This window comes from Trichophyton rubrum (genome assembly GCF_000151425.1).
Source record: "Trichophyton rubrum CBS 118892 genomic scaffold supercont2.4, whole genome shotgun sequence".
Classification (NCBI taxonomy): Eukaryota; Fungi; Ascomycota; class Eurotiomycetes; order Onygenales; family Arthrodermataceae; genus Trichophyton; species Trichophyton rubrum.
This window is the reverse complement of record NW_003456425.1, coordinates 1,195,071-1,219,691: the sequence shown is the minus strand read 5'-3', so window position 1 is coordinate 1,219,691 and position 24,621 is coordinate 1,195,071. Positions and strand designations below refer to the sequence as shown.

Sequence of the window (24,621 nt, the reverse complement as noted above, 5' to 3'; positions counted from 1 at the left end):
CGAGATACGTCGACAGAGTCAGCAAAAAGGGCATCACGAGAACTGCCCCCCCCCCCCCCCTGTTCCTTCATCCTTGACGTGCAGCTTGGAGCAGCAGTCAAAACGGCCAGTCGTAGAGTGTGCTTGTCGCGGGATAACTAGCCATCTGGAGAAGCGTAAAGTATATAGGTCGAGTAGGCTCGGTAGGAATGCAATGCGAGTGCGAGGGTGGAGAAGGCTTGTCGCCCTTTGGTAGTGTTGAAAGCAACCACAGGGAGTGGTTTTTGGCTGTTCGGACGCCTCTCGTGGTGCTGGTCGGAGCCGTGCGACTACGAAAAACAAGTCTCTCCATGGCTCAGTCAAGTAAAGCCCTGGCAAGCTTGTTCGTATTAGTTGGTTCACCGTTGTTGTTATATTAGAAACAGCTTCTCGCTGTTCAAGTCCGCGGTTGCTGCCTGGCCTCGCCTCCCGCCATTCCCAACCACCCGCGAAATTTCATAACCGGCCAAACGACAAAAACGACAGAAAACGGATAGACTGGCAGAACATAGCTAGCCTGAGAGCAGACAGCTGCTGGCAGACGACAAGCTGATGACTGCAATGTCCGCGGCGTCTTGGTTTCCTTGTGCTGTGTTGTCGCTCATTGGCTAGGGAGCTCCGACCTGTCTGCATCCTTCGTTACTATTATTGAAATATAGCCATCATTAATCCTCCAAAAGCAGAGCTGGCAGAGAGAGACTGGCCAGCCAGAGCTCGTCTTCTTGCGTCTGTTTGCCATGGAAGACTGCGGTGGACGCCCGATCTGGGACGTCGATGACCTGTCAGAATGCTTCCAGAGAAAGTGAGCGAATCCTTGCTGAGCCCCTTCCTTTCTTTTTTCCACGTTTTCTTTTACACCCAATTTCTGGGATTCTGAAGGCATTTGTCTATGTCAACAGAGAGCTAATCGTGTCTTCCCCGTGAAATAGGTACCTTGGTTTTATTTTCCCGATAGCTGCCTGTGCGATCTCGCTGTTCTTTGTCCTTGCACACACCCTGCTTTATCGGATTGCCGAGTATCGAAGAAAACAGTATAAGAGCGTGCCCTCTGATATCGTGGACGTACATACAAATGGAGCTGAGGAGGTTGGCTACAGAGATGATGGAGATGAGGAGAGTGACTTGATGCTCAATAAGGTAATCAGCCGTACGGCAGATATACTGATTGAGCCTGATAAGCCGCGGTGGAAGACGCTGGTCAACACCGTCGAAATACTTGCCTTGGTTGGCCAGGTGGTTACGAACGGTATTTCCATTGCAGCTGTTGCCAATGCCACCGATTTCCAGATCTCTGCCATTGCCCGGTTGGCTTCGTGGACCTATATTCTAGCTCTAGCTGTTGGGCGAATTGCCTCTTCACCATCTAGATGCCCATCCCTACCAAAACTATGGAACCATACAGCCTCCCTATACTCACTGCAATGGCTCTTCATCGTCTTACCGTTCCGCTCGATCTTAATCCACCATCCAACGAGCATTGTTTTGCCACTCTTTGCTACTGATTTCAGTCTCTCCACTATACTATTCCTAATTGCTTTGACAACTCGCAAGGGCGAAGAGACAATCCTTGTCCAGCATGAAGATGGGCTAACCCCCCCTAAAGATCAGTTTGCCAGTCTTTTCTCCTTGGCTAGTTTCTCCTGGATGGATACTTTCATTGCTATGGGGTATAAGAAATCTTTGGAAATCAAAGATGTCTGGAACCTCAAGCCTGAGGGACATGCAACTGCGGTTCTGGCCAATTTCCGCCAGTATAAGAAGGCTTGCACTATGGCATGGAATCTCCTTGGATACTTTTCCCGGGATCTGTTTATCCAAGGTCTCTGGGCAATTCTAGCTGGACTTTTCACATTCCTCCCTACTTGGCTTCTTAAGTTCATCCTGGAGTATGTTGAAAACCCCGACGAGGTGCCCGTGAGTGCTGCATGGCTCTATGTCATCCTTATTTTTGTTTGTGGAGCTGTCATGGCTGTCGGAGATGGCCAGTCTCTGTGGCTCGGAAGGGAGCTTAGTGTCAAGCTCAGAGCCATCATCGTCGGCGAGCTATACGCCAAGGCTCTTAGACGTAAAGCTGGTGCGTTCGTTGGAAGTGCTCACAAGGATGAAGACGATACCAAGGATAAACTGAAGGGATCCAAAAAGGCAAAGAGCAAGGATAAAGACGACGGCAAGCCAGAGACTGAACGACAGGCAAACCTGGGCAAGATTATCAACTTGATGGCTATTGACTCGTTCAAAGTCAGCGAAATTTGTGCATACCTGCACTTCCTGTGGGCAAGTGTTCCCTCTCAGTTTATCGTGGCCGTATACTTCCTTTACCAAGTCATGGGAGTCAGTTCTCTAGCTGGAGTTGCAATGACGATCTTAATTTCCCCATTAAACGTTTACATCGCCAGCAGGTTCCGAGCTGTCCAGTATCAGATCCTCGCAGCCACAGATGCTCGTATCCACGCTACCAACGAAGTATTACAAAATATTCGAATTATTAAATACTTTGCTTGGGAGCATCGCTTTGAGGGCATCATCGACGAAAAAAGAAGAACTGAGCTAAAGTATATACGCTCCCGTTACCTGCTCTGGGCATGGGCTGTGACCCTTTTCTACGGAACACCACTTGTCACAACTCTCTGCACTTTCTACATTTTCACCCACATAGAAAACAAAAAGTTGATACCGTCAATCGCGTTCCCAGCCTTGTCTATGTTTTCCCTTCTTCGTGTGCCCCTAGATCGACTGGCCGACATGGCAGCTCACGTTCTGGAAGCCAAAGTTTCCATTGATCGTGTTGAAGAATTTTTGACTGAAGAAGAAACTGAAAAGTACCAACAACTAAAGGACTGCGATGATGAAGAACCTAAGATCTGTCTGGAAAACGCTACTTTGTCCTGGGGATCTAGCAGGATGGATTCTAACATCTTGGGTAGCACTGCTCCCGCTTTCCGACTGATTGATGTTAACGTGAATTTCCAACTTGGAAAGCTCAATATCATTGCTGGTCCAACTGGATCGGGAAAAACCTCCTTGCTCATGGCTCTCTTGGGAGAGATGAGCTTAATAAAGGGTTCCGTGTCACTTCCCGGAGCCACCAGCGACAGAGCTGACCTTCGTCCTGACCCAGTGACTTCATTGACAGAGAGCGTTGCTTACTGTGCTCAGGAAGCCTGGTTGGTTAACAACACTATAAAAGAGAACATCATTTTTGCATCAAGCTACGATGAGAATCGATACGAAGCTGTGATCAAGGCCTGCTCTCTGCAACGTGATCTAGAGATACTAGATGCTGGTGACCAAACTCTGGTTGGTGAGAAAGGTATCAGTCTTTCAGGTGGCCAGAAGCAGCGGATTTCTCTCGCTAGAGCAATGTATAGCAGTGCTCGCCATTTGCTCCTCGATGATTGCCTCAGCGCAGTGGACTCGCATACTGCTAAACACATCTTCAACAATGCTATTCTTGGTCCGCTCATGATGAACCGTACCTGCATCCTGGTTACGCATAATGTCTCGCTCGTCTTACCACAGGCTGAGTACGCCGTCATACTTAAGAACGGCCGTGTTACCGCTCAGGGATCTCCCAAGGATCTCATTGAGGCTGGTGCTATTGAAGATGATATTCTCAAAGCAGGCTCTGGTTCCCATGGACCCTCACAGCTGGCTTCCCGCGTGCCCTCGAATTTGGAAGAAGTTGTCGCTGCCCAAGCAAAGGACACTACTGCCGCAGGAATAAATGGAGCCGCTAGACCTTTGAAGAAGAAGAAAGCAACCGCAGCCTCACCACCAACTAATGAAGAAATGAAGGTTACTGGAAGTGTACCAATGTCCACTATCTACATGTACCTTCGTGCCATGGGTCCGTGGTACTACTGGGCTCTAGCAATGATATTCTTCGTCCTTCATCAGCTCGCATCTCTAGCACCAAATGTATGGGTCAGACAATGGGCCAATGCGTATGAGATCAGGAACAATACTCAGAGCGTATCAGCTGCTGGGTTCGATGTGCCCAGCTTGAATTTTGGGCGCACAGCCGCAACATCTCTTATGTCCCAAGCACCGAACGAGTCTCTGCTCTCTATCGCAAGAAGGAAATATGCTGACATCGACGAGTCGTACTACCTTTGGATGTACCTTCTGCTTACAATTGCCTACATTATCATTACTTTCATTAGAGAGTGGATTTTCTTCTGGGGGTCTCTTCATGCATCCATGAAAGTCCACGGTTGGCTACTTCGTGCCGTAATGCGAGCCAAGTTCAAGTTCTTTGATTCCACGCCTTTAGGCCGCATTATGAACCGCTTTTCAAAGGATATCCAGTCTATTGATCAAGATGTTGCAGTTACAGCCATTGGAGTCATACACTGCGCTGCGGCAATTGCCATGATTGTTATCCTTATTTCGGTTATCACACCACAATTTCTAATCGCTGGTGTCTTCATCACCATAATGTACATTGCTCTCGGAGCCTTCTATATTAACACCTCGCGTGATCTCAAGCGTTTGGAGTCCATTCAACGAAGTCCGTTGTATCAGCAGTTCGGCGAGACACTGAATGGAGTCGTTACAATTCGAGCCTATGGTGATGGTGCACGCTTTATTTTGGACAACCATGGTCTTATCAATACCTACAACAGACCTTATATCTATCTATGGGCAGCTAACCGATGGCTCGCTTTCAGAATTGACATTATCGGTGCACTTGTGTCCTTTTTTGCGGCTGTCTTCCTTATTTTAAGCGCTAGGAAAGTGGACGCCGGTGCCGCTGGTCTAGCAATGACTTATGCCATTACCTTCTCTGAAAACATCCTTTGGTTAGTCAGACTCTACTCTGAGAACGAGCAAAATATGAACTCGGTTGAGCGTGTGGAGGAATACATGAAGGTGGAACAAGAAGCACCAGCTCTAATAGCTGAAACCAAGCCGGCCGGAGTATGGCCAAGCAAGGGTGCTGTCAAATTTGTCGATTATTCTACCAGATACCGTCCAGATCTCGATAGAGTGTTGAAGAATGTGAGCTTCGAGATCCAACCCGGTCAGCGTGTTGGTATTGTCGGTAGAACCGGTGCAGGGAAGAGTTCCCTAGCATTGGCCCTTTTCAGAGGACTCGAGGCAGAAACTGGAAAGATTCTAATTGACGATGTCGATATTGGATTGATCGGTCTGCGCGATCTCAGACAAAACATCACCATCGTGCCGCAAGATCCCACTCTTTTCACGGGAACGATTCGAACCAACCTGGATCCTTTTGGCTTATTTACCGATGAGGAGATCTTCACCGCTTTACGACAAGTTCATCTAATCGGTCCCGCCGGTTCTGAAGAAGTAGAACCGCCGTCAAGTAGCTCCGCAGCCGAAAATGCCGAACCAGCCCAATTGCTGCTTGAAGATGACACCACGCCCAACACTCCTCAAGACTCCAACACCCTAGTTGGTACCGCAAATGGCAGCACAACCGATACGGATTTTGGCGCAGCACACTTACAAGATAACAAAAACATCTTCCTAAACCTTGAATCAGCCATCACGGAGTCTGGTTCTAATCTTTCTCAGGGCCAGCGACAACTTCTGTGCTTAGCCAGAGCGCTACTAAAATCTCCAAAAGTCCTTCTCATGGATGAAGCAACTGCTTCAATTGATTATGCCACCGACTCCAAGATTCAAGATACTCTTCGTGAATTAAGGGGTAACAACACCATATTGACAATCGCACATCGTCTTCAAACTATCATCGATTATGACAAAGTCCTTGTCCTTGATCACGGTGAGGTGAAGGAGTACGATGGCCCATGGCAGCTGATTAACCAGGAAGGGGGAATTTTCAGGAGTATGTGTGAGAACAGTGGAAATATGGATTCGTTGTTAGAAGCTGCAAAGAAAGCCTGGGAGCAGCACAGATTGGTGGATGATTCCTAGAATATCAACTAGGGCGAATCCGTCTTGTTGCTCTTTGCTTCATTTCGGCGATCAAAAGAAATTGTACCTTTCCCCCCGTATTCTTATAATATTTTGTGTTTAAGTCTCTTTCAATAACCTACAGTAGCTACTGCCATTGGAAAAACTGTTCATTGGTCTACTGTTGTCTTTTTTTGCTTTAGCAGTTATACGTAATGCAAAGCTATTAAACCGTAGTGCAAAGGTCTTCCCCCTTAATACCGCCCGATAGCCTGTAAGTTCTCTCATTTTATCATGGAAGCATCTCTTTGTGTCATTTTCTCTCTTGCTATTGGCCTAAGTCTAGTCGTCCAAACACTGAAACACTCAGTATCGCCACCTTCGGGTCCCAGAGAATGAATGATAACAATATGATCCTTCGTTCCATGAAGACTATAGATATATCATCACAACCAAAGAGAGGCCTTCGCTAGATGCTGGGTATCAATGATACACGGATGGTGTGGTTATTCCAACTTAATCAAGTAAGTTAGACGACTTCCTGCCATTGGTATTTTTGTTAACAGGAAGGATGTTTGAGTAGAATTGGGTATACTTCCTCCTAACACCACCGCTCTCGTCCGATATCAGTTCCGATCTTTCTTCCTTGTCAGTTGTAAGAGGGCTATTCGAGCTTTCGTCCCCAAATAAATCCGTGAAAGCTTCCTTATCCAATTTCTGTAGGTTTTCTTGCAGTGCCAGTTTTTCTGCTTCTTTTGCAAGCCGAGCGTCTTCTTTCTGCGCACCACCGGATGCAAAGGCTTGGTATCGTTTAGCAAGCATAGCACGCTCCTCAACGCTTTGTTGGGGGAGGAACTCCGCTTCTCGAGGAGTAATAGAGCGGCTTTTTGGTACATTTGCCAGAGCTTGCCGTGTGGCCGCAATACACGGACAACTGCAGCTACGAAAGCATCGCTCCATACATTTATGACCGCATGGCAGCATTCGATCGCAGTTCACTTGGCATTGTAGTTTAGAGTGATGGATGCTATTTATGTTAAGGTCAGTGAGTAAATTTGCAAGCACTTAAGAGAACTGGGAGAGCTCATACGCATGGCATAGTAGGGGACATGTATGCCCGCACTGCAACTCCTCTCCACACCTCTGGGAGCAACCCCCATCATTATTTGACCATTGATCTGGGTCTAAAGATAGCCATTAGCATGATTGGATTGGAGTTATATTCAAGGGATGTGGCATCATACTGCTGATCAATGTCTTGGTCCCATGCTTTTTGCACATCAGAGGAAGGAAGTATCCAAGTCGTTTTGGTGTTTTTCTCATAATTCGTGACACTTCCCACCACAAACCATTAGTGATAGCAAGGGATTCAGCATTCCCAAAAATATAAAATCCTCGTTTGGCACGGGATAACGCAACGCAAACGCGATTCTCATTTGCAAGAAAACCAATATTATCTGCTTCATTGCTCCGAACCAAAGATAGAATCACAACTTCGTTCTCTTCTCCTTGGTAGGAATCGACGGTGACCACCTTTGTATATTGGCCTTGGAAAAGTTTATTTTCTTTCAACGCTCTGAGAATGAGCTTCCGTTGCCCATTATAGAACGTCAATATGGTAATATCCTCTAAGGGTACACCGTTCATGTGCAAGTAGACATAGAAGCCTACAATCATCTTTGCTTCCTTTTGATTGTACCTTGACGACAAGCTGTCAGGAGATTCAGTCCACTCATGAGTAAAAAAGTAAGAGTTGATTCCTCCCATCCCTGGAACATCTTGGCGGTCTAGGACGCTGGGATGGTCGTTTAGATCATTGTAAATAGGTGAGAGGATGCGTCGAATTTCTGGAGCCATGCGCCTCTGGCTGGTCAATCTTTTGAACGGAATTTTGTTTCGAACAAGCCTCTCGAACATTGAGATGTTCAGGTAGAAGGGTTCACCTTCAAGCTCCTGCATAGAACAACTGCCCCTAAGTTGTTGGTGATCTCCAACTAAGATAAGGTGTTGCAAGGATTCCATGCATGCTGCGGCCACAGGAGCTTCAAGTACCTCAGCCGCTTCTTCAATAAGAATGATTCTGGGCCGCAGGCTAGAAACAAGAGCGCGGTATTTGCTCAAGCCTGTAGTAGTCATACCAACTACTCGTGAATCCCGCAGTATTAGAGAATCCCTTTCCCATTTCCCAATCTTTGCGTTTGTGCATGCCACATTGTACTTCTTTAGACTATGACAAACCTTTTCACGAATGGCTTCCTTTGCCCGTTTTTGAAGGAGTGAATAAGTTGCAGCACGCACGGCACTGGGAATCTTCCACATATCATCATACTTCATATAAACAGCTTCGATGGACTTCTCGGAATACGTGCGAGGTCCTCGAGTTGTGAATAGCTCTCTCATAGCAAGGAATTGACCCTTCAGGACCTCATAGTCGTCATCATCCAGACCATGTTCAGCCTCAAGTTCCTTCAGTTGCTCATACTCCATGTCAATTTCTTCTTCAGAAAACCCGAAATTTTCTTGTCTGTATACTAACTCGAATTTTGTTAGAGTATCTCCCAGCCAGACTGACATTGGATCAGTCTGATCGCCTGCTCGTATCCATCCCGCTGCTCCTTTAATGAGCGAGTCGTGTTGAGCTATCGAGATAATTCCCAAGTTTAAAAACAGCGATGGTTGTAGAGGTGAGTGTGAGTTTTCTGCTCGAAATGGAGAAAGCAGTTCAATAATTTGATCTGTAAGATCGCGTAACTCTTTTCTAGCGGGGACAAGGCATCCTCCAATAGCAGGTGGCAAGTTGGTCTTTTTCCGCAATTCGAAGACGGTACGTGTCCTGATTTCGGAATCTGTGCTTCTTCCACCAAGCCGAACATAGCTTTGTTCGAACTTTGATATGTGACGAAGTAGCTGGTCCAAAGCATGGTTAGTCTGTGCGGCGATGATTATGGGGGGATCACCCTGGCGAAAGTTTTCTAGCATCACTTTTACTGCCACAACGGAGACATGAGTTTTTCCAGTACCTGGGGGGCCTTGAACAATTGACAGTTTATTGGTCAGTATTTGCTGTAGCGCGTTCCACTGAGAAGAATCCAAAGTATCGGGGTGCGCAGGCCATCCGATGCTTGTATTAACCTTTTGAAGGTCTTCATCCTTAGAAGGTAGCACGCTAGACATCTTGACCAATGGATCGTCTTTTATATATTGGGGCGGCTCAATTGTAGGCTTAAGATCACAGATATGCTCTGAAAGTGGAAAGCTATATTTTTTTACTGTTAGTATTGTGACATATTTGCAGCACAGGGCATGACAGTTTACCTCTCGCCTGACATCTTCTGTAGAGCACTCAGGGTATGCCTGGAAGCTTCGAAGTACCCAACTCGGGCCTCTACCATAACCCATTCCTGTTGATAATTAAACTCGAAGTCTTCGTGACGCGCAAAAAATATATCAATCTCCGGCGGGGACGCCTTCAAGCCATCTAATGGCCTTGCAGCAACGGTGGCTACAATGCACTTTTTCTGAAAGGAATCACTTGCTGGAGACAATGCAACAATATTTCCTGTCATTAGACGCTTTGAGTATTCCCATACAATTTTCTTTCCCGCTCTGAAAGTCGAAAATTGGATCCTGGCAGCAATCCCAGCTTGTGCAAATGTTACCCCAACGATATGAACCTAGACGCTGCGTTAAAATCGGTCTGCCTATCAATCCTTGGAAAAGTAGTTACCTTTTCGTAAATACAGCATTGAGATGAGTCAGACATCTTTGGATCATGACGAAAATATGCAACTGCATCTCTTAACGGCGCAATTGCATCCTCACGAAGTAGCTCGTAGTGAGTCTTGAGATAAGTATCCTTTGATGGCCAAGGGCCATAAATCTGGTTGACACCAAGTGAGATCACTTCTTCATCGTCAAGGCCCAGAATCTCCTCGGAAGAGGGTAGTTCAGGGTTAGCTGTCCAAGTTCCAGGTGTACCAGAGTGATCTGAGCTGGTAACATATTCCTTAATCTCCTTATCAATATGAACTGTTGGGTGAACTTCACTGAGCGAGTGAGAATTCACAGGCCAACTTCGGCCTCGGCCTCGACTGCGGCCCCTACCGCGTTGGATCGCTCGACCTCGCATCACTGCCTCAGTCTAGCTAGCGATAGTGGTACAAGCCTTGAGAAAATGGCAAAAGAGCCCTCAAATCATGTGGTAATTTGAACCGCCAATATGGGATTTTGAGATGTTGATGTCGGATAGAGCAAGTTCAGGAAACAGAAAAAGAGGAGACGCGGAAAAGAGGAAATGATTGATATAAATTAACTAAACAAAGCGAGCCAAGAGTGAAGCGAGCGGAATTTGCCGGTATATAGAGGACAGCAAAGCACAGAATATAATGATAGGAGAGAGCCAGCGAGAGGAAGGGGGTTTATGGGTGTTGTGTCTTAGTCCTAGGGCAATTGCGAAGGACAAAATACTACAACACAGTCAAAGCAAGATGTTGAGAAGGTGCTAGAAGGGGGCAGACAGACGGAATAGAAAGTAAGGAGAGCAAACACTAGCGTTGCTAGTACTAGATGTTAATATCGGATACAATCTAAGAAAACCCTTGGTAACAAGAAAAATAAGTTGGGACCATTTTTCTTTATCTTGAGTAAAAAAAAAGGTGTAATATAATCAAGATGCGGGATACTGCATCTATGGTCTAATTGATTGGAGGCAGAATGAGACATAACCAGCATATTCGATCTTCTCAAGTATTAAACAGGACAGAGATGTCAACAGCAAACGCAGAAATTCGCGGGTTAGCCACGCTATGGATCCAGAAGGGAAGTTGATATGTATATATATGGAGGCTTGTAGCGGCAGCTAAGAGAATATATTCTCTTAAAAAGGTCAAAAGCGTAGTAGAGACGGCAGCTTAGCATGTTTCGTCTCATGGTTGACAAGTTCAAGTCGAATGGAAATGGGTCTCATCAGGTGGACCAATGGACAGACAGTCGGATTAAGATTTTTCCAAAAGCGCTATTAGGCGCCCGAAGCGCCCAAAGCGCCCAGTCGCGGCTAACCTCTTCTACGGCTTTCTTTGCGCCATTCGAGAAGGCGACCAGGGACTTCCTCATGCGACCATTAGGGCTTCTTACGTCCTGTTTACTTTGCTGTCTGTACGGGCGCATGAAGCCTCTTTAAAGACAATGCGTTCTTTACTCACGGAAGCCTGCTGTGCAAGTTATATTTTTTACACCTAGTTCCTGGCGCACCGGAGATTGATACCACCTCGAATCAATAACCTACCTCCTCTCCCTTCAATTCTCTATATAGAGCGGTATCGAATATAAACTCCCCAGAGTCGATTCGCAATGCCTTCAATTTTAGATGATGACGATGATCGAGATTTGATCGGTGAGTTTGGCAACTTAGCAAAGCCCCGCGGCGATAGCAAGCATGGCGCAGAGCTAATACAGTCTGTCACTTTAAAAGGATCCCAAGATGGCAGCTCAGATGGCGGCATGGACGATACCATGCAAGATATGGATGACATGGAGGTTGATGTTGAGCCTGAGCCCGAGCCCGAGCCCGAGCCTAATTCTCCTTCGAATTCCAGTATCGTCGATTCGGAGCACCATGCTAGAAACGCACAAAATCCTGAAGTGATAATTACGGCCCCTGCGCTCGATCCAGTTCCCGATCAGCCCTTTATGTACAGGCCACAGGTCCGTCCGGAAGCGCTGGCTGCTGCAACGTATGATATTGTGCCGACAACAGCTGCTCCCCATAGCACTTCCATCAATGCTGTCACTTCAACAGCCGATATGCGCTGGGTATTTACCGGCGGCTCGGATGGATATGTGAGAAGATTTAACTGGGTCGATTCTATCAACAGCAAGCTCATGCTCACTGTTGCGCAGCGTCATCCATTTGTCGACAGCGTTGTCAAGGCTGGCGTCTTGGTGAATTACTGGGAGAACATGGATGGTACTGCAATGTCGCCGGTATACTCCCTTGCAGCTCAAGCAGAAGGTCTATGGCTTCTTACGGGCTTAGAATCGGGTTTCATTCGATTACAATCAGTTCGTCATGACGAGGGTAAAGAAATCGCAGTACTCAAACAGCATACCTCTGCCGTATCAGTTTTATCTATTACCCACGACGAGAGATCGCTTTTGTCAGGCAGCTGGGATAAGAGAGCGCTGGAGTGGGATCTCGATACTGGAAAAGTGAAACGCACCTTTGGGCCAAGCATTGGACAAGTTTCCGCGATTGAATTCCGTCCTGAATCAAGCCTCCCCGTCCCACGGGAGATTGTGGAGAAGCCACTAACAAATGGCACATATTCATCTAATAACCGTGCTGCCCCATCAACCAACCAAAGTTTTGTGAATGGCGGAGGAAATAGTAAAGATGGACAGATTGGCGACCAGCCTGGATCTCCTGCCGATTCTCTATTTGAGGCGGACTCGCTTTTTGGAGATGCAGAGGGTGGTGGTGATGCTGACGCTCCGTCTGGTGGCGCATTTGCAGCAGAAGACGATGAGTTCTCCCAAGCGTTAGCTAATGGGATAAAACAAAAGCAACAGGCGCCACGAAAAGATGCGGATGACAACACTCCAAATGCAATGCCTAATGGAATAGTCTCGAATTCGGAATCGCTGATCGAAAACGTCCCCGAATCAGGCTCCTCTAGCCAACTTCAAACAACTAAGCAAGAGCCGGAAGACTCCCAGGTCAATGGGATATCTGACTCCGTAATGAGTGGCCTCCCACACGCCGAAGATATGGAGTCTTCAGCAACAACCATGGAGAAAAGTGCCACAGCGAGTGACATGAATTCTCTCGGAAATTCTAATAGCACTTTCCTGTCTGCTTCTATTGATGGGACAATTCGAGTGTGGGATCGTAGGCAATCAGATCCAATTGCCCGCATAACGCCGCGAAACAGTCCACCATGGTGCATGAGTGCTTGCTGGTCTCCTGATGGCAATTATATCTACGCCGGTAGACGAAATGGTACTGTTGAGGAGTATAGTTTACACAAAGGCCTTCGGGATCCCCAGAGAACCTTTAAATTCCCACATGGAAGTGGCGCTGTATCCTCTGTTAAAATAATGCCTAACGGGCGACATCTCATCTGGTAAGTTACTCCTTCAGCCTTTCCTTTACTCATTCTTCGGATAATATAAATATCTGGTAATCTCTCTCGCAGATTGCTAATATATTCTTTGTACCGATAGCGCTTCTCACGATATTTTACGCTTGTATGACTTGAAGGAAGACCAGAGCTCTAGATCCTCGGTTCCCTTCCTCATTATACCCGGCCATCGTACAGGTACCATTTCCCAGCTTTACATGGATAACGCCTGCAAGTACTTAATTTCTACCGGTGGAAACCGAGGATGGGAAGGGTCAACGACAGAAGTCCTTCTTGGTTATGAAATATCTGCCTTACAGTCCCAATCCTAACTAGAACGCATATTCTATGTGCTGCCTATTTCCCTGATTTAATTATCAGTATCTAACAACCTCCTACATCTTACTGATACCTTTTTGATTTTTTTTATTTAACTTTTGTTGTTGCTCACCGGCTGGCATCAACAGGTATTGCGATATCCCTTTTTACATTCTATGGGTTCTATCAGGTCTGGTCGGTGGATGGCGTTTCTGTCGAGGTCGATGCAGCGAGCTTATGTTTATTCTCATTCTGCAGCCTTTTCTGGGAGACACTCAATTCAAAAGAGGAGGCAATCCAATGTATTAGAATACGTATATATTTCACTATACAGCCTCCTTTCAATATAGCTTCGTTAATTACTGTCTGTGAGCCATCCCTTAAATCATCTAGCTTCATTCTAATATATTTATTAAACTCGTTATGTTCATCATCATGTTCACAGGCGAACGTTAAATATTCGGATATCTTGCATAAAAATCAATAAGAAATAATCCAAAATCCATGACAGGGAGCCGCCCAAATTCCATCCATTCCATCATACCCCATAGGAATACATGATAAATACCAAATATGCCACCTCCAACTTAATCTTTCAACAGGGCCAGCAAATATAAATCAACCCCCACACCTTTAATTCATAAGAACTCGAGATTAAAGGCCGAGATTAACACCTTCACATACAGACTGGACTTGCTTCTTCCATTCGGTATAATGCATGTCCGCCCTGCCGCCTCTATGTACCATGCCGCTTTCAAAGTAGACATATGCGGGGCCCGGATGTCTTCCAGGGGACTCGGATGATTCCATGACATAATTCATCTGCTGCATTGTTTCCGAGTTTAGGATATGAGGTTTGGATGGTGCTTTACCACCCATGCCAATGGAAGTCTCACTGGCCACTAATAACGCGGGAGGTAATTGGTGCTGGGTTATAGAGAGATGAGTTGATACCCAGGTAGGTGCAATCATGCTAGAGGAACCCACTCGCATGGTCTTCACAATATCAGATATAAGCATCTGGTCCAACTTATCAATATTGACGATATGGCCAGGAGAACGCAAGAACAGAACCCGCTCGTAATCAAGTAGCTGTTCCGATGCCTTTTTCATTATCTGTGTTTCCGATAATGCCTTTGGTCGTATATTAGAGGTATCAACACCTTGAACAACAGCATTCAACCTAGTACTTGACTTCTTCAGGATGGCGAGAGCCGATGAGACGCTCTTAGTTGGAGAGCTAGCATCCCATGCCTTTGGATATAGAAGAATTCTCTCCGAGATCTGAGAGCTGTTTGATGCAAGTCTCTCGAAAAGGAGTATAGTAGAGCAAATGTCGGAGGCGACCGGTTTCGTCAATATTTGTAAGAACGCATGCTTTGACTTGGCTATCCCTCCTTCGATCTCCTCGTTTTCTTCGGCGAGCCCGTCCAGCACATATTCTTCTGCTCCTTGGCTTAATTTTGTCCGTCTACCCAAAATATGGCTCTTTCTCTTGGTGTCAGGGCTCCCAACTGGCTCAGGGGATAGGTCGGTGTCATCCCATGTCTGCTCTGAAGGATATATCGGTTGGATTTTGGGGTTTGCTGCTGGTGATCGCTGCAATGCCACTTGTATATGCTTGACCGACTGTTGCTGCAAGGCATACCCGGATAAAAAGAGAATAAGAGTGAAAAATCCGAATATTGACGAGGATAATGCGACTCCAACGGTAGAAGAGCTAAGTAATACCATGGTGTAAACAAAGGTTTATGCGGGCGCGGAGCATGGATACAGCCGTGTCATTAGGAGAAATAAAAATAAAAACAATAAGAATATGGACGAGGTGCTTTTGATGCTATAAGTAAGTTGAGATCATGGACCCATTGCCTCATAGGACCCTTGAAGCCCATGTCGCAGCGTTGGTGAGTTATTGTCAACGGGCCCTGAGATGGCGGTTGGAAGGGCAACCGGCTTATCGATAAAGCCCGCCAACCTTAATTTGATGCCGACGATAAAATACCACCAAGCTTCGATTTCTTCAGGCCGCCAGCATCCATTTCACCGAGAGTAGCTTTGTGACCTTCTTCCCGCGTTCGACACATATTTACCGATTAACTGCACGAAATCGAACCGAAGGATGTCTCATCATCGCGCAGATGCAAGTGCTCTTCTCGATACTCGTGGCTATTCAGGCCCCCTGATTCGCGGCGTGAACCCAGCAACACTCTTCGAGAAAGCAGTTCGAGATCGAATAACGGACTCCTACTACTGGAAAGAGCAGTGTTTCGGACTGAATGCGGCGACTCTTTGTGACAGAGCGGTAGAGTTAACTTATATCGGCGGCACCTACGGCGTGGGCCAGAAGCCAACTCCTTTCCTCTGCCTTGCTTTCAAGCTCCTCCAACTTGCGCCAGAGAAAGAAGTGATATTGGAATATTTGAATTTCCACGATCCAGAAGCAGATGAGGAGGATTTGAAGGTTAGGGGGGATAGCACGGACGCAGATGGAGGTGCAGGGGATGCACAGGACAGAGCTGATGCAGCAATACTAAAAGCTACGGGGGATTTCAAATACCTGCGCGCGCTAGCAGCGTTTTATATACGACTTACTTTCGAGCCGGTGGAGATATATAAAACGCTGGAACCACTTTTGACGGACTATAGGAAGCTGAAGAGGCGCACCAAGGAAGGCTTCTTGCTAACCTACATGGACCAGTTTGTTGACGACCTACTCACTAAAGATCGCGTGTGCGGAACTAGTTTATGGAAGATACCAACGAGAACCATATTGGAAGATTTGGATATGCTCGACGAACGGATCAGCCCTTTGAATGATGAGCTGGAAGATCTAGATGAAGAAAGTGAAAAGGAAGACAACAAGGAGGAAGGGGAGAATGGCGAAGAAGAGGCCGCCAGTCCGTGATTTATCAGAGGCCCTTGAAACATAAAAAATATGTTTAGATATTGCAATAAGTCTATCTAGCCAAAGCTCTGTCCGGCGAGACCGTGATGCAGATTGGAGCAACTTCCGAGTTATACTACGGGGATTCTGAGTTATACTACGACAATCCCCGTAACATGGCGATTTTCAAATGCGCCACCAGACTTATTGCAGCGTGACATAGAGCGGTCGCAGACTCTAAACCCAATGTGTGTGTGTGTGTGTGTGTGTGTGTGGGGGGGGGTGGGGTGTTTTTGGGGGGCAACTGTTCCCCAGGCCATCCTCCCGCTACGAAGGCAACGAACAAAAAGACCAGTAATATTATTCACATGTTGAAGCCTCTTATACGGCATATCTGAGACAGCGTCGCCATCTGATCATTATCGCTTGGTTAGTACAACATCGCAAGAGGGCAAGAAATGAAGGCAATGGCAACTGGCAATTCCAATAAATGGGCACACAACCATACTTGAAGCATGAATTCGGCCATTATTTAATATTTTAATAAATCTCGCATGATAATCTGCTTATACAACAGTATATAAGCTATGGCTACCGCCTAGGTTGTCTCTATAGTACTAATAATCACTGAAATGCCGTCAGCAATGCCATTTTTGTTTCAACCCGTGAAAAAGGGGCTTAGATCTAAAATATGGACGCATTGATTCCACATAGATTGCAAATCACATCCCCACCGGTTCCTTGCAGTGAAGTTCTGCCCAGGAAGATAGTCTAGAATATATCTCTTGAATCGGTGATACAACTTCCTTCGCTGTGTGACCCGATCCATGCGATTATTTTCCAGTTTTAACCGCCAATCAGTCCCCGGTTTAGATAGTTTTCTTAAAGGCATGCCATATATGCCAGGCCGGGAATAAAGCCATTGGAATACGACATATAAAATGATTAATGATAGTTTCCACGGAGTTTTCTATACATCTCTGGAAATGGTTTAGTATATTAAATTTTAGGCTGGGGTAATAGAATTCTGCTCAGGAACTCGCATATCCGGACAGCATGACATCAAATGTGTTGATGCCAGCACCAAATCTATTTTATCCTCACATAAATGGCATCTGTTAAGTCCAATCAGCGAGTATCTTGGTATCTGATATTCCATTTGGCATTTTAGTAATGTATCTATGCAGATGATGCCTATGGTTTGGAATATCCCATGGATGGCGGCTCGTGCTTTGGTAGATGCTGTGGCCGTGAATCCCGCCACAAATAAACGGCTATCAAACAATTCACAATGAGGGAATCTTGGATCAAGGTCTAGGTATAAGTCTGGCCCCAGAGGAGACATATAAGCGTTGATACCCTCGTCAGGGATAGGGTAAGAATGGACTGCATCTGTCTCAGTTGGTCAGAACGGCCATGATGCAGCCATGCTGTGGCCGGCCTGCCACAAACCGCGAACCGATCTCATCATTTTCGTCTCTTGTGTTCATCTTCCTTCACTGTCTTCTTCTCGTCTTCTTCTCGTCTCCCCCGTCAGCTGGATGGTATCGCCCGATCGGGTAAGTGGTCTTCCTGATGCCTTAAAACAGCCATTTGGTACCCTTGATTGCACGTGATGTCGGATTTTTCAACCTCACTTTTTGTTGTTTGCGTTTGTGAATTTTCGGCGGATATGAAAACATGACGAGAAGCTCTACAATCGCTTCTTGTTTTGCACGACTTTCGGGATGAGAAAGTTGAGAAATGGGGGGATATGCTGCCATATCTACGAAGTAGAGCACTCTGGGAATTGAGTCCAGCTGAAACACGCTCGAGCTCTGCCACCGGCGTCGCACCGATGTGATATCACTCGAGCACATCTTTGCAGGTTCACTCCATAACTAACTAGCTAACTAACTAACCAATGCCTTGTGAGAGCCAGGCATCATGGCTGGAGGGCAAAAGCTACCCTCCCTTCCAATGACTGAAAATTCGGCTACATTTTGGGAGGGAGGGAGAAGTTTTCGCACAGCTCACATGGAAGATCAACTAACTAGGGCATGGCTGAAGCAGCCACTGGTCCCGTCTACCACGCTTGCTTTCTCGTTTGGGGGCTTGTTCTCTCAGCGAACCATTTCCCCTCTTTCCTTTTCGCTGCATGCATCGGCTGGCATGGCTACGGCTGGAGGATGGTCTTGGATGCAGCCCATGGAGCACTTGATTTCATGGCTTCCAGACAAGCTTCTTGAGGCGTGGTGCCAATATTGCCTCAAGAATATCGGTCCTACCGATGGAGCATCAGAACCCCCACTCGCATCAAGGGACGAAATTCTAAGATGGCAGGACAAGATGTTTGGCCCCCAGCCCTGGATTCTCTCCTTATGATTCAGTGCGGCGTTTACGAGATCTTCTCGTCGTCTTGCAATGCGGAATCCAGAGTCTAAATCCTTAGCCTAAATTTGAGACGATTCCTCGAATGCAGCCATTGGCTCAAAATACCCTCCCTTGAATTTCTATCCAGACCGGCTACTCCTAACATGCTGTTGACGTTACTCAAGACCGTATATCTTACTTAAAAGTATGGGCCATGGTGCTGCAGCTGTCGTCAGGATTTGAACGGTAAACCCTTAGGCGATGCCAAAAGCTATTCCCATTGGATATCGATATGCTGTTCTCTTGCAAGGCAAGGTTTGCCTTGTATGATGGCGCCGCTGAAGTGATGGCAAGGGACGGTAGGACCTCTCTCAGTAATGTACAACCAATGCAGAAGATACGGAGTATATAGAACAAAGCCTTTTTCTCGCTGGATTTCTGGCAATCTGGCAAGAGTTCACCTCCCTCTCATCTAGCCCATTCAATGCCAAACTGCTAGGGAGAGATTTTGTCCTTCTTGTTCTCCGGCACAATGCTTTCCTCAATCAAGGAAAACTCCAACCTCAAAGAGGAGAACAAAAACAATGGGTTCCAAGTTGACCTTGAGAATACCGGGTCTTTGGACCAGAAGGCCGAAGCCCGTAATGGGGACTCAGTCCAGTCTGATGATTCTTCAAGCGATACTCCTCCCATCAAGACCCTCAAGATTGAGCGCAGTCTTCGCCAATTCGAACTATGGCTGGGTCGAAAATTCCACATTGAGACTCGAGGAATTGAACGGGTAAAAGAAGAAGATAAGGAGCCACCACCGCTTCGAAACACATTCCTCATGTGGTGGAGTATGTTTTGCAACCCCGGAGGCCTCCCCATAGGTGTCCTCGGAGCCCAATGGGGGCTTTCCTTACAGGAGTCGGTAATTGCTACTGTTGTCGGTACCATTATAGGTGCACTCTTGGTTGCATGGTGCGGTGTACTGGGCGCAAAGGTGAATGCTTCCCTATTCTATTATTTCGTGCTCGGGCTGACAGGTTCCCTTATGTAGCTTGGACTGCGTTCCATGGCAACTTGCAGATACTCGTTCGGATATTATGGCGCTAAACTTATATCTATCTTGAACTTGCTCTTGGGTATCGGATACGCTGTCATCAGTACTACCGTCTGCGGCCAGTTACTCCCAGCCGCCGCAGACTACAGAATCTCGACTAGCGTCGGCATCTACATTGTCTCCGCTCTGTCCCTTTTTATCTCTTTCTTCGGCTTCTCACTTATCCACAAGTTCGAGAGTTACTCATGGATACTTGCATTTATACTTTTCTGTGTCCTCCTTGGACAGACAGTGCCACACCTGACTCCCGAAATGATCCAGTTTAATCCTCACCGGGAAGGCTTCGCAGCTCTTTTCCTGTCATACACATCGTTCACTGCAGCCGGTACATCTGGCTGGGCTACAGCCATCGGCGACTACTACTGCCATTACCCAAAGTCAGTTCCTCACTGGAAAATCATGTTATTGACCCTCCTCGGGTTTTCCGCTTCGTCTGCCTTTGTGGCCATTGTCGGAGCCTGCGTTGGACTTGTTGCTGTTCATGGGGAAAGCCACTTCCAGCAATCATATGCCATGCATGGCTTGGGCGGAATCGTAGCGGAAATATCACACCCTGTCGGATGGTCCAAGTTCCTGGTTGTCATGATGCTATTCACCGTTATCGGAGGCTTGATCGCAAACTACTACTCCGCCGGCCTGTCAATTCAGATCTTGGGTCAACACTTCCGCTACATCCCACGTTTTTTCTGGAGTTTGCTCATTGCGGTGCTCATCACTGTGCTCTCTCTGCTGGGCAAAGATCACATTGTTGAGTTGGTTGGAAACCTTGGAAACATGCTTGGATACCTGACCGCCGGTTACTCCGTCATTGTGTTCATCGAGGACCAATGGTTCAGGAGGCGGGATGGGTACGACTTGCAGGCGTGGGATAACAAAAACGGGCTTCCATGGGGTGTGGCAGCCGTGGGAGCAATGGCCGTGTCCTACGGTACTGGTGCCGTCCCCGGAATGAACACAACCTGGTATATCGGGCCCATTGCTGCCATGTTTGGCAATCCAGCAGGTGATGTAGGTCTTATCCTGAACACTGTCTTTACTGCCTTTACCTACTTTATCTTCCGGACTGTCGAGAAAAGGTTTGTTGGACGGTAGTCAGAGGCTGCCAGGTACAGAGACGAGAGTTTGGCAATTGGTATTCCACTGCCACTTTCAGAAACGAGTAATGATAGGTGTGAATTTATATCTCTCACTCTACGGTCTATATTTGATTTAGCAATAAAGAAATGTTCAATTTTTTTTCCACTTGATCAGCCATCCATCTCAAAGTTGAGGATGGCAGCCTTCACCTATCAATCCATCAAGGTTAACCATGTCTGCTACGGATTGCTCGAACCAACAACCCCCACGGTCAAGCCATGAAACGTCAAAACATTGAGCATCTCTGCTCATAGGCAGACGTCGTCTTGCCTGCTCCATCTGATGAGACATGCTGCACACCTCCTGTGGAACACAGTGACGACAAGCCGTCGATCATCAAGGACTCCCCTGCCACACGATCTCCACCAAGACGGTGGGAAGACATGACAAGACAGTTGATTCTTCGGCAAACCCACCGAAACATTCTTTCAGGCAAATGCAGGGCACGACGATTCAGAAAGTCACACAGGATCAATAAGCTATCCGGCAAGACTCGGAGAGGGGGAGGGTTCTTGCTCCCAATCTTAGAGAACAGAAGCAAAAAGTGAAATTGAACATATTAACGTTTTTTTTTTTTTTTTCTCTTTAAAATTATTTTTTTGGTCTTTGGTTACTTTCAAAGGGCTATTTAAATGCAAAAGCTAGCACTGGGGGACATTAGAGAAGAAGTCTGCTGCTGCTGGAACCACCAGTCAGTTCGGGGGATCTTTCTGAGTCTCCCTCCCACTTTAAATGAACAAGATAAAATAAAAGAAAACAAGTGAAAATAAAAAAACACAATCCACTTAATTCCCATAGTCGACCTGTCCTCTGTCATATGTTGTTGTAGAATGTTGTTCTGGGTCGATGGTAGTTGAACCGATTGGTTTCATGTGCGGACTTTGGTTGTGGTACAGAGCGACGGGGCCGAAGGAATAAAAGTGAATCCCAGGATGCATGTAGGGCTTTTTGTGTGTATATGAAAGACAAAGCCGAATGACAGAGACGAAAGAAGGGAGCAGAGCAGATAACGCAAAAACAGCCCCCCGTAGTGCCTTGATTCCCATGATTTACAGTTCCGGTTTGACGCCAATGATAGTTGCTAGTTCGAGTAAATGCATCGTGAAAGAAAGGGGATGGAAGGAAAAGATATTGGTATCTTAGAAAGGAAATAGACGGAAAGAAGATGTCTTATGGGAATAGGAGAGGACAATCTCGAAAAGTGAAATATGAAGGGGTATCAGCTTTTTTTTTAGAAAAATTTCGAGCGGCCGGGTGTGCTCTCGAGGACGATCGTAAGGGACGCTGAAGGGGCTTTTCTGTGAGATACGACGAATGGGATCGGTGCGAAAGGCAAAGGACAAAGGGGGGTTAGACGGCCGTTAGAAGGTAGCAGCATGTCGAAGAAGAGGGTAGACGCGCTCGAACTGTAATGTGACTGGATCGTTAAAAAAGGATATTTGATATCCTGGTCGTGACGGAATTGGAAGCAGAACGTATCCGATTAACGGTCATCCGGGTCGGGGTTCGTCAACTGCGTCTCGTTAGTATAGGGAACCGATTTCCGAAGAATTGATGGTAGAGGGGGGGGAGGACGGCCGACTTACTCGCAACACGGGTCGAGAATAATCCTGGTTATCCTGCAGAGAAACGTTGCTATGACGACCTCCATGGGAGTAAACCAAGGCATCCTTCTTCATTCGATGATCGGTGAAAGCGGGGATACTCAGACGAGCTGTGCTACCTCTACTACCTGCTGTAGTACCATTCCCATTAGCAACTGGAGCGACTCTCATGGCTGGGACGCGGCTGCTTAGTGTGTTTTCAAAGATAGGCTGTGGAACTGGGGATTCGTGGAAAGGCGAACGGTAGCTATCATCAATCTTAGCCTGTTGGCGGCGACGGAAGCAGAAGAGCCATAGAATAATGCCCGTGAAGATGGCGAATACGGCCAAAGTGCCGATGATGATTCCGGCAATGGCACCGCCGGATAGCGAGGAGCCGTCGTTGCCAGCTGGAGGGCCGGTTTGGACTGGTGTGTTCGGAACCGTGATGGTAGTGACCCGTCCTTCTACGGTGGTAACCGAAGTCGTAGGATCGGTAGTTGTCGATGCGGGTGAAGATGTTGTTTTCGAGGTTTTCGTAGAGGACTGTATCAAAAAAACGTTAGTTCAGGGGGAGGATTCAACGTCATTCAAAAGGACCAACAACAGAATAAAGCCAGAGTTCTCAAAGACAGTCAAAAGCAGGTGAGAAAATCAAAATAATCCGCGTCTCTTTCAGGGGGAGGAGGGAGGGGAAGGAATCGTAGCCTACAGATGAAGATGTAGAAGAAAATGAAGAAGAAGATAATGATGAGGATGACGATGAAGTTGAAGTAGGCGATAGTGTAGTGGTGCGAGTCTCTGTGCTCACACTGGCCCTGCTTGTGGTCTGTACACTTGGTGTCAAAATCATCTGTGTTGACTGAGATGTCTGTTCAGGTGCAGGAGATTGGGATTGCAGGGTGGAGGAAGAAGATGAAGAAGGTGAAGGTGAAAGTGAAGAAAAAGACGAAGAACGATTCCCCCCCATGGCAGCGGTTGTAGGCATGATACTGGTGAGTAAGGATGAAGAGAACTGAGTGCTACTAACCGACGAGGTAGTGGTCGATGACGGGTTACCAATCGTCGTGGACGGTTTCTTGTCGAGCATGATGTAGGCAAAGAGGCCCTCCGAGGTGTTTCCGCACTTATCATCTGGGTATCCGGGGCAGTTCTGGTTGCATTTGCCGTTCGGGAGGGTGTTTTTCGGGGCAGCATTCGTGCACCAGCACATCTTCCCCTGAAGGACAGCAAATGCGTATTGATTCCCGCATGTCTTCTGACACGCCCCGATAGACTGGAAGCCATCGACAACTATTTCAATGTTAGCTTTGAATCACGTACACGGGTAAGCTCAACAAGGGGGTATATATTTATGCCTACCAGAGTTAAAGCTGCTTCCAGTGTTGAAATCGGCGCAGTAGTCGAGGTCGACGGCCGCAGCTAGAGCTGGATACAAGATGAGGAGTGAAAAGAGCAGCGATATCAGGTTGCCATGGGGGTTGGGAGCCATTGTTATATGACCACCAGGTTGACAGGGGGGAGCTCTTGTTTCTCACAGAACAAACTTGCTTGCAGACTGGCAGGTAAGCTGTTAGCAGGGGGGGGAATTTGATGCTTCAGGGCAGAGGTATCAGGGCAGGTATTGGGGGGCAGATGTGAGGGCAGCAGGCAGACTTGCAGGGACTCAGGTTCACAGAGAGGAAGAGAGGAGGAAAAGGAGAAAAAGAGAAGAAAAGGACAGCAGTTGAAGAGAGAGTGTGTTCCTTAACTGCTCGGCGGAAGAAGATGGAAGAGTCCGCAGGCTCCTCTCATCACCATGGCGATGCAGACAGAATGGTGGTGACAGTGGTAGCAGCAGAGGCAGAGGTGGTTGTTGGTGGTTGGTGGTGATAGAGGATAGACTCACAGATACACACAAGGCAGAAGAAGTCAGGGAGAGCATCCACTTCTCATAACTTGCTTGCAGGCAGTCAAGAGTCTTCCTATGATTCACCAGGAGGCATCAGCCAGATTCACAGCCAGCATGGCATCACCAGCCCTTGTTCCAGCCAGCAGACAGCCCAGCATCCAGCAACAATGGAGTATTATCAGACTTGACGGCAACTTACACCATCCGCGAGAGCTGGACTCAAAGAAAGACGCACGAGACAGGAAAGGAGAGGGAAAGAGAGCGAGAGGGAGCCGGCCGGACAGGTCTTGAGACCCTACGCAACGTCCATCCGGGGAGACGGCCGTCTGGTC

At 47.1% G+C, this 24,621-nt stretch overlaps 10 protein-coding genes across 11 annotated transcripts; 5 read left to right on the top strand and 5 right to left on the bottom strand.

Annotated features, from left to right (window-relative positions):
- Positions 1–755: 755 nt before the first annotated feature.
- Positions 756–5,922, top strand: TERG_04323 (uncharacterized protein; the record flags this gene model as incomplete). The annotated part of the gene is made up of 2 exons (XM_003235219.1): positions 756–820; positions 948–5,922. 2 exons carry the CDS (start codon positions 756–758, stop codon positions 5,920–5,922), a joined length of 5,040 nt encoding a protein of 1,679 aa, XP_003235267.1.
- Positions 5,923–7,098: 1,176 nt separating this feature from the next.
- Positions 7,099–9,300, bottom strand: TERG_12134 (uncharacterized protein; the record flags this gene model as incomplete). The annotated part of the gene is made up of 1 exon (XM_047751139.1): positions 7,099–9,300. One exon carries the CDS (start codon positions 9,298–9,300, stop codon positions 7,099–7,101), a length of 2,202 nt encoding a protein of 733 aa, XP_047606246.1.
- An 88-nt stretch (positions 9,301–9,388) lies between these two features.
- Positions 9,389–10,109, bottom strand: TERG_12133 (uncharacterized protein). Its single transcript, XM_047751138.1, has one exon. It carries the CDS (start codon positions 10,028–10,030, stop codon positions 9,557–9,559), a length of 474 nt encoding a protein of 157 aa, XP_047606245.1. The 5' UTR covers positions 10,031–10,109; the 3' UTR covers positions 9,389–9,556.
- A 927-nt stretch (positions 10,110–11,036) lies between these two features.
- TERG_04321 (uncharacterized protein) lies at positions 11,037–13,351 on the top strand (the record flags this gene model as incomplete). The annotated part of the gene is made up of 2 exons (XM_003235217.2): positions 11,037–13,022; positions 13,123–13,351. The coding sequence occupies exons 1-2, from the start codon at positions 11,251–11,253 to the stop codon at positions 13,349–13,351; spliced, it is 2,001 nt and encodes a 666-aa protein (XP_003235265.1). The 5' UTR covers positions 11,037–11,250.
- A 490-nt stretch (positions 13,352–13,841) lies between these two features.
- Positions 13,842–15,435, bottom strand: TERG_04320 (uncharacterized protein). The gene has a single exon (XM_003235216.2). It carries the CDS (start codon positions 15,069–15,071, stop codon positions 13,992–13,994), a length of 1,080 nt encoding a protein of 359 aa, XP_003235264.1. The 5' UTR covers positions 15,072–15,435; the 3' UTR covers positions 13,842–13,991.
- A 21-nt stretch (positions 15,436–15,456) lies between these two features.
- TERG_04319 (uncharacterized protein) lies at positions 15,457–16,489 on the top strand (the record flags this gene model as incomplete). Its single annotated transcript, XM_003235215.2, has 1 exon — positions 15,457–16,489. One exon carries the CDS (start codon positions 15,457–15,459, stop codon positions 16,240–16,242), a length of 786 nt encoding a protein of 261 aa, XP_003235263.1. The 3' UTR covers positions 16,243–16,489.
- Positions 16,490–17,227: 738 nt separating this feature from the next.
- On the bottom strand, positions 17,228–17,566 carry TERG_12132 (uncharacterized protein; the record flags this gene model as incomplete). The annotated part of the gene is made up of 1 exon (XM_047751137.1): positions 17,228–17,566. The coding sequence occupies one exon, from the start codon at positions 17,564–17,566 to the stop codon at positions 17,228–17,230; it is 339 nt and encodes a 112-aa protein (XP_047606244.1).
- Positions 17,567–18,147: 581 nt separating this feature from the next.
- TERG_04318 (uncharacterized protein) lies at positions 18,148–18,585 on the top strand (the record flags this gene model as incomplete). Its single annotated transcript, XM_003235214.1, has 1 exon — positions 18,148–18,585. The coding sequence occupies one exon, from the start codon at positions 18,148–18,150 to the stop codon at positions 18,583–18,585; it is 438 nt and encodes a 145-aa protein (XP_003235262.1).
- A 520-nt stretch (positions 18,586–19,105) lies between these two features.
- Positions 19,106–21,245, top strand: TERG_04317 (uncharacterized protein; the record flags this gene model as incomplete). The annotated part of the gene is made up of 2 exons (XM_047748236.1): positions 19,106–19,558; positions 19,616–21,245. The coding sequence occupies 2 exons, from the start codon at positions 19,106–19,108 to the stop codon at positions 20,768–20,770; spliced, it is 1,608 nt and encodes a 535-aa protein (XP_047604213.1). The 3' UTR covers positions 20,771–21,245.
- Positions 21,246–21,398: 153 nt separating this feature from the next.
- On the bottom strand, positions 21,399–24,509 carry TERG_04316 (uncharacterized protein). 2 transcript variants are annotated; one of them, XM_047749755.1, is made up of 6 exons: positions 23,761–24,509; positions 23,429–23,691; positions 23,111–23,227; positions 22,662–22,944; positions 22,402–22,547; positions 21,399–22,328 (listed from the first exon to the last, which is right to left on the bottom strand). In XM_047749755.1, the coding sequence occupies exons 1-6, from the start codon at positions 23,888–23,890 to the stop codon at positions 22,299–22,301; spliced, it is 969 nt and encodes a 322-aa protein (XP_047606243.1). In that variant the 5' UTR covers positions 23,891–24,509; the 3' UTR covers positions 21,399–22,298. The 2 variants fall into 2 exon arrangements, with proteins under 2 accessions (XP_047606243.1, XP_047604212.1); XM_047748235.1 differs by having other exon boundaries at positions 22,402–22,944.
- Positions 24,510–24,621: the final 112 nt, after the last annotated feature.

What these genes read in the sequence shown, in the direction of transcription:
- TERG_04316 (XM_047748235.1), bottom strand. Translation starts at nt 23,890, where the DNA reads ATGGCTCCCAACCCCCATGGCAACCTGATATCGCTGCTCTTTTCACTC. An exon ending in TGGAAGCAGCTTTAACTCTG is followed by an intron (nt 23,692 to 23,760) that starts GTAGGCATAAAT and finishes ACATTGAAATAG; the next exon opens with TTGTCGATGGCTTCCAGTCT. An exon ending in TTTCTTCTACATCTTCATCT is followed by an intron (nt 22,945 to 23,110) that starts GTAGGCTACGAT and finishes TTTTTGATACAG; the next exon opens with TCCTCTACGAAAACCTCGAA.
- TERG_12133 (XM_047751138.1), bottom strand. Translation starts at nt 10,030, where the DNA reads ATGCGAGGTCGAGCGATCCAACGCGGTAGGGGCCGCAGTCGAGGCCGA.
- TERG_04320 (XM_003235216.2), bottom strand. Translation starts at nt 15,071, where the DNA reads ATGGTATTACTTAGCTCTTCTACCGTTGGAGTCGCATTATCCTCGTCA.